At 42.3% G+C, this 16,767-nt stretch overlaps 1 protein-coding gene and 1 long non-coding RNA gene across 3 annotated transcripts in view; one reads left to right on the top strand and one right to left on the bottom strand.

The window, feature by feature from the left end:
• Window positions 1-639: 639 nt before the first annotated feature.
• LOC139225897 (uncharacterized) lies at window positions 640-2,573 on the bottom strand. Its single transcript, XR_011587173.1, has 2 exons — window positions 2,407-2,573; window positions 640-962 (listed from the first exon to the last, which is right to left on the bottom strand). It is a non-coding gene; the product is annotated as an uncharacterized lncRNA (long non-coding RNA).
• A 392-nt stretch (window positions 2,574-2,965) lies between these two features.
• Window positions 2,966-16,767, top strand: part of hapstr1a (HUWE1 associated protein modifying stress responses a) — a 26,879-nt gene continuing 13,077 nt past the window's right edge. The window contains exons 1-3 of one of the 2 annotated variants that reach the window (XM_070901044.1): window positions 2,966-3,462; window positions 3,938-4,018; window positions 6,788-6,831. In XM_070901044.1, the coding sequence (XP_070757145.1) occupies window positions 3,252-3,462; window positions 3,938-4,018; window positions 6,788-6,831 (336 nt within the window). In that variant the 5' untranslated portion in view covers window positions 2,966-3,251. Of the gene's footprint in view, window positions 3,463-3,937; window positions 4,019-6,787; window positions 7,067-16,767 lie in introns of both variants that reach the window. The other variant, XM_070901043.1, reaches the window with a different exon arrangement.

Below are 16,767 nucleotides of genomic sequence, written 5' to 3'. Positions count from 1 at the left end.
AACCAATTTTCTATTCATGTTGCCACATTTCTTCTCAATAAATAATATCAACTGTATTGCCTTTTATCAACATAACCAAAAAACGTATTATCGAATCATTGTCACATTGCTGTTTGCGGGAGCTTGTTTGTGTGCAGATTGGCTGCCGCGTTTCCTACATTACAACAGTGACTACACTCCAAAAGTACTTCATTGGCTGTAAAGTGCTTTGAGACGTCCGGTGGTCGTGAAAGGCGCTATATAAATCCAAGTCTTTCTTTCTTTTTATCTAATTGGCTATTTCTTCAAAGAAAAACTCTTTTAAATATGCCAAACCCCTTCTTTCTCTCACACACACATAATACTGTTTAAAAAAAAACTTTAACTGAATAAAGATTCTGAAATTTGTCTTCTAGTATTTCTTCAAATAATTTTGAAAAACAGCTCAGAACATACTGCTGGAAGCTGAAGATAAATATTTCAGCAGATTGACTAAATACTAGAGCTGCATTCTGGGAGATTGGGCAAATGGCACATGCTGACTGTAAGATCTGCCTTCAACTGGCAGGAGTCAAAACTCTGGGCTAAAATATATTTTTCTGAGCACAGACAAAAATGAGAATTCAGTGACTAAATGTAATCATGTAATTCTAAACTATGTAATTTTAAGAAAAGTTTTTATTTTAAACATTTAACATTTCATTTGTGGTACTGAGAATAAACAGTGGACAGAATTATTTTCAAAAAGCATTTTGTGTGATTTGTTTTCTTTCCTTGCTTTTTTCTCAATTGGGAGATTCTCCTGAGTCTGACTAGTCATTCAGGATTGTTTTTCATAAGTCCTTAGTAGTTTATTATTGGTAGTCTTACAGCCACCTTCCTCTTTGAGTTCATATGCTCCCTGCCTCTTCAAGTCTGCTTTTCTGCTGTTTTCGTTTGAGTCAATTAACAAGCCGTGATGATGAAATGATGTTAGGAAATCTCTGATGGCAAAAGTGTGAGAAGAGGAAGTAAGTGCAACAAACAAGAAATGCGTGCTAGAGACAAACTTTTGGTAGATTGTATATAAATAAATAATTTGCAGAGCTATATTGAGAGAGGGGGAACATATTTTATCACAGGGCTCTCCAGTAATCTGAATATCAATGTTCTCATGATCATGGTCAGACTTTTCTGTGCAACACTTTTTTACTGGAAAATGTTAGTGTTTTCCAACAATAATGTTTGCCATACTTTTTAACTAGTGTGCATACAGGAAATAATTTGGTCCAAGATTACAAGATCTTGCTGATTATCTTGTATGCTACAGTTTTCCCATACTTTCTCGATATCGCTCTGTATAAACTTCTCTCATTCTCCATGGATTGTAGCTTTCCTCATGTTCTTACTTGTATCTCAATACAAATTATTTCTCCTGTAGATAAAATCATAGAATGTTACAGCACCGAAACAGGCCATTGTGTTCATCATGTCTGTACCAGTGCTTTTCTCCTCATGAGTCACCTAGTCTAACTCTACTCTCTTACTGGCTCTCCATTCCTATTACATTCCTCTTTTAAAGCAACTATTTGATTCCGTTCTATTTATGGATTTTGCTTCAGCAATGGTCAGTGGCAGATAATTCCACATTCTAACTTAATTCTAACTTTTTCCACTTTAATTCTGTTTTTAATTATCTGCAATGTGCGCCTCTGGTTACTGTCTCGCCAACAAATGGAAACAGTCTGTCACAATTTATCCTATCATAATCTTGAAGAATTCACTATCGGGATCCCTTTCAACGTTCTCAGCTCTTGACTAAAGCCCTAACTTTTCAAGTTTCTGTTCATAACTGTAACTCCTCTGTGCTGGTACGATCCTAATGAATTGATGCTGCAACTTTTCCATTGTTTTTTTATATCTTTCCAATAATATGGTTCTAAAAACTCTATCCAATACTTCAGCCACAGCCTAACTAACATCTGGTACAATTTACATTTTTTTGGCCATACCCTAATCTTTACCAAGGGAAAGATTTTGGGAACAAAATGAGAAAGGTAAGATTGAAAACATATTTAAATATTTAGTGCTGTGTTTATTTTCAGCAAGCCACAGTTAGGCTTTAATTTTCATAATTCTCAAAAGGAATCAAGCTGCCAGTCTTGACAACTGCTATTAGCAGTATTTGCAATCAAGTTGTATAAACTGTTAAGAGATGTTTATTATGGAAACAATGGGTGTAAAAAATAACATATTGATTGTAATTACAATTGATGAGCCTTCCCCCTTAAAAAAAACTTGGCAGCTTTGCAACAAGAAATAAATCATGATCATGAGGCTGTGGCTTGTTATAAGACTCGTCATTTTCTTTACTCTTGAGCCAAGGAAGGCCAAATGTCAACAAAAACACTGTGCTTTATTCTCGAGACAACTGCAGTAAGTTTGTACCCGAAGGTTTAAAAGGCGGTGAGTCATAACTGAAGATTTTATCTCCCGACACATTCCCTGTGGTGAAAATTAAGCCAGGCTCAGTGAGAATTCTCCAGCCCTCAGCAGGCCCCATCACGTGACCCGCTCAGCCGCGGCCGGGGAGACGCTCCAGGTTAAAAAAAAAGCTCCCCCGGGAGCATGCGCGCAATCGACCTCTCGCAAGACTCCGCCCCCTTCCCCCCCCCTTTCCTCTTGGTTTCAAAATACCAAACACATGCTCCGCCCCCCCCCCGCCCACCCGCCCTCGCTCAGGGACGCACGCCGCGCTTGCGTCAGGTGAATGACGCAGCTAGCCACCAATCACCGGCGCGGCCCCTGCGGTGATGAAAAAAAAGGACGGACGTTCGCGCGAGCCCGGCGTTTCACCAATCGCGCGCGGGGGGGGCGGGGGGGGAGGTGGGGAGACAGACGAAGCAGCACAAAGGAGGCGGGACCACCCGCGCGGGAGTGGAGGGGATGGGCGGGGTTTCAGAAGGGGGCGGATCACGCGCGCGGGAGGCGTGCGCTTCCGGCCATCACGTTAGCTTTACGGGTGCGGCGTGTCCCTTCAGTTTAATAACGTCAGCGAAAAGTACAAGCGGGGCGATTGTTGACGGCGCAGACAGCTTTAATGTGGGTCTGTGTTGGGGGAAAAAAAATAATAACAACAACCACCACGCCGGGGAATACTTCATAATATAATATTAACCCCCCCCCCCCAAAAAAAAGAGAAAAAAAAACAATAAATTATAAATATAACATTGAAATTTTTTTTAAAAAAGTAAAAAAAAATCAAGAGGCACCAGAGACATTAATCGATTATCATGGAGGATAAAAAAGACGAACACGAGTCAGAAATCCAGGAACATTGCCCCGAACACTGGTTTTCCAAATGGGAGAGGCAGTGCCTGGCGGAGAGCGAGCAAGAGGAGCAGAACGAAGAGGAGAGGGCGTCGCTAGAGGAAGAGCAGACCCAGCAAAAACTTTGGCATTTATTTCAGAATTCAGCCACCGCCGTGGCACAGTTATATAAAGGTACACCGAGCGCAGCCGCCCTTTTCTTGCTTTTTAAAAAAAATTCTTCTTTTGATTTGTGAGAGAGAGAGAAAAGGGAAGGTTGGGAAATGATTGAAGGGCAGAGAGCGAGAGAGGGGACAAAAAAACATTTTTTTCCCTCCTCACACATGGATTTTTAAAATGAGGGCAAGGCGATTGAAATCGGTCAGCAGATTGCTGGAGTATCTGAGGAAATGATGCGCCCCCCCCCCTCTTCTGTTTTTGGGACCAAGAAAAAACAGACGCAACCAAAATGGCGAAATCAAATATGGCCGGCGGAGTCTCTCTATCCAAAGGGGTTGTCCATCTATATATATATATATATTTGTGTGTGTGTGTGTGTGTTTAGATACCAGACAGTTTGCATTCATTGCTCTCCTAATTTTTCACCTCTCTTTCCCTCCACCCCTCCGCCCCCCCAACTCCCCCTGCCTTTTCTTGTGTGTTTTTGTAGATCGAGTCTGTCAACAACAAGGGCTGTCACTCTGGGTCCCGTTTCAAAATGCCGCCTCGGCTGTCACCAATGTGTATAAAGGTAAATTCAAAACCTTTCTGTTCGTTGCAGCATTTGTCACTTTCCCGACTGTGTGGCTTTGGGGTGTGGGGTTTAAACTCGTGTGGTGGTCTGCACTTGAGTGTAATGGGGTGGACTTTTTTATTTTTGCATGCAATTTGATTTCCCTTCTCCATTATAAGTGCAGTTTAAACAAAATATGTAGTGATGCTATATAATTCGTTAATTGCAGTTCCTAATAACTACCAGTGGCACATGTGTGCATCAATGAATTATCAAAGGACTGAAGATGCAACATTGAGATTTAATTGTTTTAAAGGCTTTTATACAGAAGCTTGCTTAACAATTCGAAAACAATCAGATTATTTTACATTTTTTTCCCTTTAGTGTAAGTGTAACTTTCAAGAACTGAACTCATTTTGTTCATGACTTTTCAAATGGTTTTACTTATCTGAATACATTTATTAAATGAGCTGAGACTAGGACCCCCTCATTCCAGTGTTCATGGCATGACTCATGATTCTGGATAGCTAATGCAGTCAAAACAAGACTGCTGCAATACATTTCCGTTCTTACTGCAAGCATTTGTAAGCCATTTTGGTCTAATGCTCTTCTCATGGCAGTAACTACTTCCAGTTTATTTTTTTCATTAAGTTAAAATTATGTTCCATTTTAGTATTTAATGTGCAGCTAAGTGCACTTTATCTTGTGGGGTTGCATGGTGTTTTTCTTTGGTGGGGTGGGGGAAGATTTTCAGTTCAGATTTAATATCACCTACACTTACGTGTTATAGAGTGCCTTTTTTTCTCTCTAATTGAATTACAAAATTGTTAATGTTATGTCGGCCTTAATTGACTACACAATACTGTACATAATACACACTGAACCATTGATTGCAATTTTTCAAGTAGCGCTTCAAGAACATTTAATCTGTATTGATTGTATTGCAACTAATGCAATTCTGTTATAAAAACCCATTGGACTTGACATCATTTCTACACTTATAAATTATGCAGACCTTTACTGAGCAATTGTTACAGTATTACAGAGCTTTAATGAAGAACTAAGCTTACAGCAATTCCTTTTACATTTTGACACTTTAAACAAAAAAGTATGTTTTTAAAACATCTCCCATCCATTCTTGTCTGTCCCTATTTGATTTCGGAATGCCATTCTCTGGTTTAAGAGCAAGTCATTTGTTTCCTGTCCTAATATTTTGCACCATCCTTTACATGGTATGCAAGAACTCTAAATACTATGTCTATCTTTACAATGAAAAGCTCATAACATTGGAAGCTAAATCTGAAAAAAAATCAGAGGTCTAACTGCTTCATACAGCGTATTGGAGCATAATGTACAGCTACTGTAGCTAAATGGGAAACACTGACTTTACATTTACACACAGTTGCACTTTTACAAACAGAATGCTTTGTGTGTTTTATGGTATAATGTTTCTGATCTTATAAAACAGCATATACTCTGATCATATTGTGAGCACTACAGTGGGGGAATCTGCTAGTGTTAAAGAATCGTATTTGCCAAAATCTCATCTTAAACTACTGTTAATTCAAGGTCGTTCTCAAAAAATTAGTTATTTAATAGTTCAAATTAAGTAATTTGATAAAATGGTACAGGGGGTGTATTTAATGTGAATTAACCAACTTCACATTAAGAGTAGGAGTCATTTATAAAAGGAACGGAGTGATTAAGATTCATTTGGGAGGCAAAATATAACATTAAACTTTGTTTTGCTGGAAAGATTAGTATTTTATTTATTGCAATTGTAGTACTGATAAAACTTTACAGAGGGGAAAAAACCTGAGTTATATAGGCTGGCTAAAATGCATAATTGGAATGTGTTTTTATTTGGACCTCCCCGAAGCACTTTTGATCTATGAAATTCAGTTAGTTGTGGGAATTCATGCATTATGCTCACTGTGGCTTCTAGATTGTTGATTTCCAAATTGTTAACAATACAAGTGCAGTTTTAACAAATGCTGATTGGAGCAGAGATTTACTGAGGTCTCCAGTGGTAAACATTAGTACCTGTAACTAACTGGGCTTCCATCTTCTGAGATTCAGTTTCTTACATCTCTAGCATTAAGACAATACTGCATGATCCCCATTTTGCAAATGCTACAGTATTGCTAAAGGTTCTTTAATACATTTTCAGGTTTAGGCTGTTTCCAGTGAGTGTGACCCATGTATAGGTGTATACAGATTTGCTTCTGGAATAAACTCAAATTGTAATGCTGCCCCTTTTTTGTGGTGATCGAAAGAGCTAGATCTATTCACATTTATAAAGTGGGCTGTATTCACAGTTTACTGTCGCTTAGCCCTTTTGCAGAATACAACTTTTCATCAAATTAGCTCGCTCTAAATGAGTTGTACATGAAGTCTTAAATATTGTAGAAATGTAAAAAAAAATTAAATGACTTTAGGGAAGTCCTTACTCTGCATAAATTGGTGTCCAGTAACACATTAATCTTTGCTTTTCAATTCTTTCGAGAGTCTCTATGTACTGTAGCTGAAATAACCTTGATGTTCTTTGTTCATTATATTTAATCAAATAAGATGTAGCCACAGTCTTAAGTCACATGTTTTGTAGATCACCGTGCTGGAAATTGGACCAAGTCTTTGCAAGATTGGTGTCAAATTTTGTAATGGGGAAAGAATTTGGTCTTGGAACCTAATAAGCATTGTCGAGAAATTAGATTGTGGTGTATAGAATATTTTTGATTCAAAACGTACCTAGCTATGCTGAGAAATTTGTTGCTGTTTATGTTTCAGAAAGTATTGAAGCTCACCGCAGAAGCTATGACTTAGGAATTCAGGTCGGTTATCAACGACGTAATAAGGATGTGTTAGCTTGGGTAAAAAAGCGGAGACGAACCATTCGGAGAGAAGATTTAATCAGCTTCTTATGTGGAAAAGCTCCACCACCTCGCAACACCAGAGCTCCCCCTAGACTGACAGTAGTAACCTCTCCCACTAGAGCACCCACAACAGAAACTAGTTCATCTGTAGAGACTGACTTGCAGCCTTTTCGTGAAGCCATTGCACTGCATGGTAATTATGCTGTTAAATGATTAAGCACTTAGGAAAAGTAGATGTTGATTTCTGAGACTGTATTTCTCTTTTTGACATGCACAGGCTGAATTTCAGCATTGTTCGACTGATCATATCTCAATTTTGACTACAGATAGTTTAACTGGTGGTATTTTGAAATGTTGCTATATTTTAATCTGGAAATCGAACGTAATTGCATCAGCTGCTCCTCCATCGTGATAGACATTAATTACAATAATATTTATAAGAGCTGAATGGAAAGAGGTTTCAAATGTATTTTTTTAAGATTTACACACGTCAATATTGGTAGCACACTACATTAGACTGGTATCCGGATCCAACACACAAAAGGTACATCTGAGCAAGGAATGATTGAAGATGTATTTTTATGCGTCTGAATTCCTAAATTGGCTTTTGGCTATTGTAATCATAGTTATATGGTAGCAGAAAGCCAAGTGATCCGCATGCACACCCTTATAATTCATCTTTGATCATCTTTTTGTTGATAATCAACATAACAAAAACAGATGATCTGGTCGTTATCACATTATTGTTTCGGGGGCTTGCTGTGCGCAAGTTGGCTGCCGCGTTTCCCACATTACAACAGCGACTAATCTCCAAAAGTACTTCGTTGGCTGTAAAACGCTTTGAGACATCCAGTAGTCGTGAAAGGTGCTATATAAATGCAAGTCTTTTTTAATTTTTGTTAATGGTATATCAAACTTTTAAAGTTTTGCATCAGATCATACAAATTACTGGTGTTTTGGATGGGTGTAATTTGATGTATAAATATATTCAATGTCAGCTTTTAATGTACTCTCCATTCCTCCTCATCCCCTTGACTTTTCTTCAGGAAAGAAGTGCTAGTATGCCATATGTGGATATTTTACAGTTGGTGCTTCTGCACTTAAGATTGTGGGAGGCAGCATTCATGGGCTGGCTCCCTTTATTTACATGGCTAAAACCAACTCCCTTATCCTGGGAGCAGAATAGTAGACCCACATTTTCTTTGGTCGTTGACTGGTAACAGAATAAGGGAGCTGGTTTCAGCAATGTACATGTGGGGACCCAGCATTCAGAAACTGTTCTCCTTTGATCCAAAGTGCAAATGTAAAAGTGCCTGATATGTATCTTGCCACATCACTATTTTTTACCAAAGTGGGCCTGCCTAGAGTATTGTTGGGATCTCTTAATAGAAGAAGTTTAGAATTGCTCCTTGATACTTTGCAGAAAATGAACAATGCCGTCTACCCCACCTAAGCATGTACCCAATAATTGTGCATATTTAAAAAAAAAACCCTGAACGTTTCTTTTGAAAGTGTAACTGTAATGAGTATATTCAAGGTGTAGTTTTGCAGCCTATTCCATGTGTTACTCGGTTAAATTTGGAGTCTGCATGTAAATTTACTTAGCTCTTCAACCAATCCATAGCTCGTTGATGCTGTTTCGCCTACTCTAATTTGTATACCCCAGCTAAGTAAACAAATCTTTGTTATATTCAAGGTTCTGTGGAAGTTCTACATCATATTGCATAGATTTGACACTTTATTCATGCCAAGAAAAACACCATCCACACAAGTTCTTCGTACTAAGTGAATTACAATTTGCTATACAATTAGAAATAGTGGCAATTATATTCTTTAATCCTGTTTACCACACCTTTCACACTAATTAGTTTAATTTTCTGGTATTTCAACTTGTGTTTTAACACACTTGCGTTTATCTATTCCGGTGTGATGAGCATTAACCAAAATGGTCACTACTTAATAATAATTCAAAAATTTTCTCTGACCTGTATGCTCAAAACTTGATCAATTGTTTTATGCTTCTTCCCAAGCTGCAATGCTGCATTCTTACACTTTTTGTATAAAATAGCAACGTGAATCATCCTGGTTATTTTAAATTTAGACACTTATTTGGTTGCACACTTATTGGAAGAAATTATTGAGAAAATGTCTGCAACTTCTTTGGGAGTGCAAGCCTGCTAGTGCGAAGTGTGTTTGATGGTGTGAGGCATCTGAATCAACATGCACTCTTGCTGGTGTATCATCTTTGGAGTTATGACTGGATCCCTACTAATGATTAAGGCTGTCACTTTTTCTTCAAGGCTGAACTCCCTCTTCCATTGTCATTGCTTGCCTGAGGGGAGGGGGAAGTGGAAGAGAGAATTAACAAATGGATAGGATAACGCAAAATATGTTAATCATAACTAACTGGGTGCTGATCGTGAGATTCCTTTCTTGGTAGTATTAATTTTAGATTCTTTGTAATTTTCAGCAAAATTCAGCATTAGTTTTATTTGACCTTTTTAGTTCCTGCCTGTTAACGTTTGTTTCCCTTTTATTTTCTTACCTTTTTCTGAACCATGCTCACCTTCATGGGCTAATTCAAATCTCGGGAGAGATGGGCAGATGTGAACTGCAGCACTGAGCTTATTAGGAAGAAGGGCGATGGAGGGAATAGGTAGGCTGATGCATGGCGGCTGTTAATTGCTAGGTTGCATCTTTAATGCTCGTGAGAAGAGAATCTGTCTATTTTACTTTGGAGGCTGGGAGACAAATGCATAAAAGAATAAAATGGGCACAGTTTTTATTTTTGAGCAGACTCAGTCTTATAAGTAAAATGTCATTGTCTATAATTTATTTGAACCATCAGTTTTGAAGCTTGTTACTCAACTGTTTTGGGGAAGTTGGCTGAGAACTATTTCTCAGAAGACTTAAAGACTGAAACCAGTAACTGGGACAGACAAGAAAATGTCATGTGGCATTGCTTTTGTGTTGCAGGAATAGTGCTCTATGTAGTGTATGTTTTAATAATTTCGGTTAAACGTCTATTATCTTGCCACTATTGGTTCTGTGTAACTCCCTTTACTAGATCCTTAGCCTCAGTTAAGTTTAGGTGAAAACGCTTTGTACGGTTTTTATGTCCATTTCATTTTCATTTTTGAAATGAAACATTTGAAACAACAAAGTATAGATTAGTCTGATTTTAATAATTGGAGAAATGTTCAGACATACTGCTAGTGCTGTTGATGTAGTGAGAGTTATGGAGAAGAGCTGAAGTACTTTGACAAGTTTTAAAAAATCTCAATGAAAAACAATTTCTGTGTCAAGGGTTTAATGTGACTAGTGCAGGCACTATCTTTCTAAGAGTAAACATATTAAATGCATACTTCAATCACTTGACAGTAGGTACTGTTTAGGGTTGCAAATTGTGTGGCAATGGAGAGATGGATTTTAACACCTAAGTTCTGGAGTTTAAATGGTTTGTTCGGCTAATTCAGTAGTAACTAACTACAAGACAAAGTGGTTTCTGCTATCAGCACAGTTTAAATGTATCCGTTAAGTTTCATAAAATGGTGGAGTTTTGCCAAAAGGTATCTGCATTGTTGGAACTCAAGCTTGTAGGAATGAAGCTATTGTATTTGTTCACTCATTTTGAAAGAGGTTTCAAGTCTTGGGCTATAAATTCTCTCCCCAGCCCCCCCCAAAAAATCTTCGTTGGAGGGGAAGTTTGAGGAAAAACTGTTGTTTGGGTATAATTGTGCTGCCCAAGAGAATTGCTGAGCAATTTGTCACTTGGGTTTAACTTAAGAGTTTAGATAAAGTCTAAAGACCTAGAAATTCGTCTCGAGCAGTGGCGCACAATGGGCGTTATAGGATCGGCCACCCGTTATACGCAGCGCCCAGTATTCAGTTCCCTTGCCGTCAGTGGAACTGAATACCAGGCACTGCATATAATGAGCAGCCGATCCGATACCACCCATTGTGCGCCACCACCTGAGATGAATTTTGAACCCAAAGAATTTTAAAGTGGCGTGTACCAACGTTCCTTTTTTGGGTGAGAGGCCCATTCAAAAAATGGCGCATACGCGGTTTTTCGCATTGAAAAACTGGTTCGACATTTGTGCGGGGGTTCCCCAAGAGCTGCACAGCCATAAAGCCACGCTGCTGAAAGGGTACATTGGTGTGTATACACGTGTCTATATTTGTTTTCAGAGGGCGAATCCATCTATGTTCACTGCAATCCCTGTGGACCATATCTGCTCCCAGGATACCTCCATGGTTCTGTATTGACCATTGAGCTGATTATGAACCCCAATGCTCCCTTTTGCATCAAGGCTGAAATCCAGAGGATGATCAAATCTTTACCTCAGGATTAGGTGGTTCATTTCCTTAACCAGATTTTTGTCTCACTGGGTCTGAAATTGGTTTTATTTTGGTGTTGAATTTACCAATAGGTAAATTATTCCCGACAAATTATAATGTTGTTTGTCAACCATTTACAATATCTACTTTTTGTGCTTAACAATCTTTTAATCTTACCAATTTTGCTACTATTATGATGGCATTGACTTTTTTTTACTATGTATGGTTTTATTGGAAGCATCGGCTCTCTAGTATATTGCTGAAGTGGCAATTAGTTATGTATGACCTTCAATGGTGAATTGCAACTGGTTATTTGACTGTGGTGGGCATCATAAGAGTTGCATCTTATCCTTGCCTGACATCTATAATGTGCACTTGCAGTCAAAATTCTGAACTCCCTCCCCAATAGCACTATGGGAGTACCTTCACTAAACGGACTGCAGTAGTTCAAGGCAGCGGCTCAGCACCCACCCCCCCCCCCCTCAATTCATAATCTTCCTCCCCTTTTTCTTTCCCCTCCCCCCCCTCCCCCACACTCAAATGAGGCCAGGGGGTAATGCCTATCTGCTGTCCTGTTTGATATCCTTATCTCAGCATAGACCAAAGCCCAAATCCAGAACGTCTTGGTATAAACCTTCTTGGTTTTTATGGCTGTTATTCCTTGGATCAATCCACAAAGCTATTGGGGAAGAAGCCCTTATAGTTAAGGTAAGTGAGCCTTTTGACCATCAACATGTTTTAATTTTCTATGGTACTTCCCAATGTCATATAGCCTGTCAATATTCACTGGCAAATACGCAGAATTTTGTTTGTTTATTCATTCATGGGATGTGGGTGTCATTGGCAAGGCCAGCATTTATTGCCCATTCCCAATTGCCCTTGAGAGGTGTGCTGAGCCGTTGCCTTGAACTACTGCAGTCCGTGTAGTGAAGGTACTCCCATAGTGCTATTGAGGAGGGAGTTCAGAATTTTGATCCAGGGATGGTGATATATTTCCAAGATAGGGTTCCCATGCACCTGCTGCCCTCGCCCTTCTAGGCGATAAAGGTCGAGGGTTTGGGAAGTGCTGCTGAATGATTTGCGAGTCGCTGCAGTGTATCTTGTCGATGGTACACACTGCAGCCAAGGTGTGCCAGTGATGGAGGGAGTGAATATTTAATGTGGTGGATGAGTTCCAACCAAGTAGGCTGCTGTGTCCTAATGGTGTCGAGCTTCTTGATTGTTGTTGGAGCTGCATTTATCCAGGCAAGTGGAGAGTATTCCATCACACTCCTGACTTGTGCCTTGTAAATGGTGGAAAGGCTTTGGGAAGTCAGGAGGTGAGACACTCGCCGCAGAATACCCAGCCTCTGACCTGCTCTTGTAGCCAAAGTATTTATGTGGCTGGTCCAGTTAAGTTTCTGATTAATGGTGACCCCCAGGATGTTGATGGTGGGGAATTTGGTAATCCTGTTGAATGTCAAGGGGTGGTGGTTAGGCTCTTTCTTGTTGGACATAGTCATTGCCTGGCACATGTGTGCCCAAGCCTGAATGTTGTCCAGGTCTTGCTGCATGTGGGCATGGACTGCTTCATTATCTCGAAGGAGTGGCGTATGGAACTGAACACTATGCAATTATCAGGGAACATCCCCACTTCTGACCTTTTATGATGATGGGAAGGTCATTGATTAAGCTGCTTGGGCCGAGGACACTGCCCCGAGGAACTCCTCCAGTGATGTCCTGAGGCTGAGGTGATTAGCGTCCAACAAGCACAACTATCTTCCTTTGTGCTAGGTATGAATCCCAGCCAGTGGCGAGTTTTTCGCATGCTTCCCATTGACTTAAATTTTACTCTGGTTCCTTGATGCCATACTCTGTCGAATGCTGCCTTGATGTCAAGGGCAGTCACTCTCTCCTTACCTCCTGGAATTCAGCTCTTTTGTCTATGTTTGGACCACGATTGTAATGAGGTCTGGAGCCCAGTGGTCCTGATGGAATCCAAACTGGGCATTGGTGAGCAGGTTATTGGTGAGTAAGTATCTCTTGGTAACGCTGTCGACGACACCTTCCATCACTTTGCTGGTGATTGAGTGTAGACTGATGGGGCGGTAATTGGCTGGATTGAATTTGATTTGTCTTTTGTGGACAGGACATACCTGGTCAATTGTCTGCACTGTCGGGTAGATGCCAATGTTGTAGCTGTACTGGGACAGCTTGGCTAGAGGCGCCAGATAGCTGGGATGTTGTCCGTACTCGCAGCCTTTGTTTTATCCAGTGAGCTCAGCCATTTCTTGATATCATGTGGAGTGAATTGATGGTGGGGACCTTGCGGGGATGGGTATGGTGAAGAAAGACCGAGATGGATTATCCACTTGGCACTTGTGACTGAAGATGGTTACGAACGCTTCAGCCTTGCCTTTTGCATTCATGTGCAGGGCACCACCGTCATTCAGGATCGGAATGTTCATGGAGCTTGTTTCTCCTGTTGGCCTCTTGGATATGATACTGGAAAGTGACTGGCACGAGTAGAACTATAACCTGTCCCCTTCTCCTCTTCTCTCCCGCCCCACCCCACTATGTCCCTGTGAAGATGACAAATAAAATTATAGTTTTAAACATTAATGCTTTGTTTTCTCCAGTTTCTTCCTTCAATTGTCTTCTGAAGCTATTGTGTCATGATTGGCTGTGGTCATTCTTTGTGTGAACTTGGAAACTGAGCATTGGCATCACAATGGGTACGACGCAAGTTGAACATTTGCAAGTCAATTTTAGGCAACTCATAATGTTGCATCTAGGTCTGGAATAATGGAAATATTTATCAGTCTTGCCTTTTTATTTATATGCTATTGAACTATTACGTACATTAAATATGGCAACATTTCTGTTTAATGCAAACCTTTTTGGGTTTATTTGGGCTTTTTATTGTGGCTCGTGTATCAGTCAGTAAAGGGAAATATGGTCAGTCTAATGGTCACATAATCATAAGTGGAAATGGCATTTCATGAGATACTGAATCTGCCATTCTGAATTGTATTTGGGAGTTTTGCCAATATCAACTATCCCTATTCACTACCACAAGGATGCGATTCTACACAAAATGTCCACACCTGTTGCAGCCTCCAGCAAACGTTTTAAAGCATAGAATTGAGTACAAGATTAAGACTATTGAAATTCATACATTTGGTATTTTTCTTGCCTGCTTTCTTATCTGTCACTCTCTCTCCCCTCTCTCTCTCTCCACTCTCCCCTTTTTTCTCTCTCTCCCCTTTTCTCTCTCTCCCCCCTTTTCTCTCTCTCCCCCCCCTTTTCTCTCTCTCCCCCCCTTTTCCTCTCTCTCTCCCCCCTTTTCTCTCTCTCCCCCCCCTTTTCCTCTCTCTCCCCCCCTTTTCTCTCTCTCCCCCCCTTTTCCTCTCTCTCCCCCCTTTTCTCTCTCTCCCCCCTTTTCTCTCTCTCCCCCCTTTTCTCTCTCTCCCCCCCTTTTCTCTCTCCTCCCCCATTTCTCTCTCTCCCTCCCCCTTTTCTCTCTCTCCCCCCCTTTCTCTCTCCCCCCCTTTTCTCTCTCTCCCCCCTTTTCTCTCTCCCCCCTTTTCTCTCTCTCCCCCCCTTTTCTCTCTCCCCCCCCCTTTTCTCTCTCCCCCCCCCTTTTCTCTCTCCCCCCCCCTTTTCTCTCTCCCCCCCCCTTTTCTCTCTCTCCCCCCCTTTTCTCTCTCTCCCCCCCTTTTCTCTCTCTCCCCCCCTTTTCTCTCTCTCCCCCCTTTTCTCTCTCTCCCCCCCTTTTCTCTCTCTCCCCCCCTTTTCTCTCTCTCCCCCCTTTTCTCTCTCTCCCCCCCTTTTCTCTCTCTCCCCCCCTTTTCTCTCTCTCCCCCCCTTTCTCTCTCTCCCCCCCTTTTCTCTCTCTCCCCCCTTTTCTCTCTCTCCCCCCTTTCTCTCTCTCCCCCCTTTTCTCTCTCTCCCCCCTTTCTCTCTCTCCCCCCCTTTTCTCTCTCTCCCCCCCTTTTCCTCTCTCTCCCCCCTTTTCTCTCTCCCCCCCCTTTTCTCTCTCTCCCCCTTTCTCTCTCCCCCCCTTTCTCTCTCTCCCCCCCTTTTCTCTCTCTCCCCCCTTTTCTCTCTCTCCCCCCTTTTCTCTCTCTCTCCCCCCCTTTTCTCTCTCTCTCCCCCCCTTTTTCTCTCTCTCCCCCCCTTTTCTCTCTCTCCCCCCCTTTTCTCTCTCTCCCCCCCCCTTTTCTCTCTCTCCCCCCCTTTTTCTCTCTCTCCCCCCTTTTCTCTCTCTCCCCCCCTTTTCTCTCTCTCCCCCCCTTTTCTCTCTCTCCCCCCCTTTTCTCTCTCTCCCCCCCTTTTCTCTCTCCCCCCCTTTTCTCTCTCTCCCCCCCTTTTCTCTCTCTCCCCCTTTTCTCTCTCTCCCCCCCTTTTCTCTCTCTCCCCCCCCTTTTCTCTCTCTCCCCCCCTTTTCTCTCTCTCGCCCCCCCTTTTCTCTCTCTCCCCCCCTTTTCTCTCTCTCCCCCCCTTTCTCTCTCTCCCCCCCTTTTCTCTCTCTCCCCCCCTTTTCTCTCTCGTCCCCCCCTTTTCTCTCTCTCCCCCCCCTCTCCCCCCTTTTCTCTCTCTCTCCCCCCTTTTCTCTCTCTCCCCCCTTTTCTCTCTCTCCCCCCCTTTTCTCTCTCTCCCCCCCTTTTCTCTCTCTCCCCCCCTTTTCTCTCTCTCCCCCCCTTTTCTCTCTCTCCCCCCCTTTTCTCTCTCTCCCCCCTTTTCTCTCTCTCCCCCCTTTTCTCTCTCTCCCCCCTTTTCTCTCTCTCCCCCCCTTTTCTCTCTCTCCCCCCTTTTCTCTCTCTCCCCCCCTTTTCTCTCTCTCCCCCCCTTTTCTCTCTCTCCCCCCCTTTTCTCTCTCTCCCCCCCTTTTCTCTCTCTCCCCCCTTTTTCTCTCTCTCCCCCCCTTTTCTCTCTCTCCCCCCCTTTTCTCTCTCTCCCCCCTTTTCTCTCTCTCCCCCCCTTTTCTCTCTCTCCCCCCCTTTTCTCTCTCTCCCCCCCTTTTCTCTCTCTCCCCCCCTTTTCTCTCTCTCCCCCCCTTTTCTCTCTCTCCCCCCCCTTTTCTCTCTCTCCCCCCTTTTCTCTCTCTCCCCCCTTTTCTCTCTCTCCCCCCCTTTTCTCTCTCTCCCCCCCTTTTCTCTCTCTCCCCCCCTTTTCTCTCTCTCCCCCCCTTTTCTCTCTCTCCCCCCCTTTTCTCTCTCTCCCCCCCTTTTCTCTCTCTCCCCCCTTTTCTCTCTCTCCCCCCCTTTTCTCTCTCTCCCCCCCTTTTCTCTCTCTCCCCCCTTTTCTCTCTCTCCCCCCCTTTTCTCTCTCTCCCCCCCTTTTCTCTCTCTCCCCCCCTTTTCTCTCTCTCCCCCCCTTTTCTCTCTCTCCCCCCTTTTCTCTCTCTCCCCCCCTTTTCTCTCTCTCCCCCCCCTTTTCTCTCTCTCCCCCCCTTTTCTCTCTCTCCCCCCCTTTTCTCTCTCTCCCCCCCTTTTCTCTCTCTCCCCCCCTTTTCTCTCTCTCCCCCCCTTTTCTCTCTCTCCCCCCCTTTTCTCTCTCTCCCCCCCTTTT

This window comes from Pristiophorus japonicus, chromosome 15 (assembly GCF_044704955.1).
Source record: "Pristiophorus japonicus isolate sPriJap1 chromosome 15, sPriJap1.hap1, whole genome shotgun sequence".
NCBI classification, from domain to species: Eukaryota; Metazoa; Chordata; class Chondrichthyes; family Pristiophoridae; genus Pristiophorus; species Pristiophorus japonicus.
This window is presented reverse-complemented; position numbering and strand designations above follow the sequence as displayed.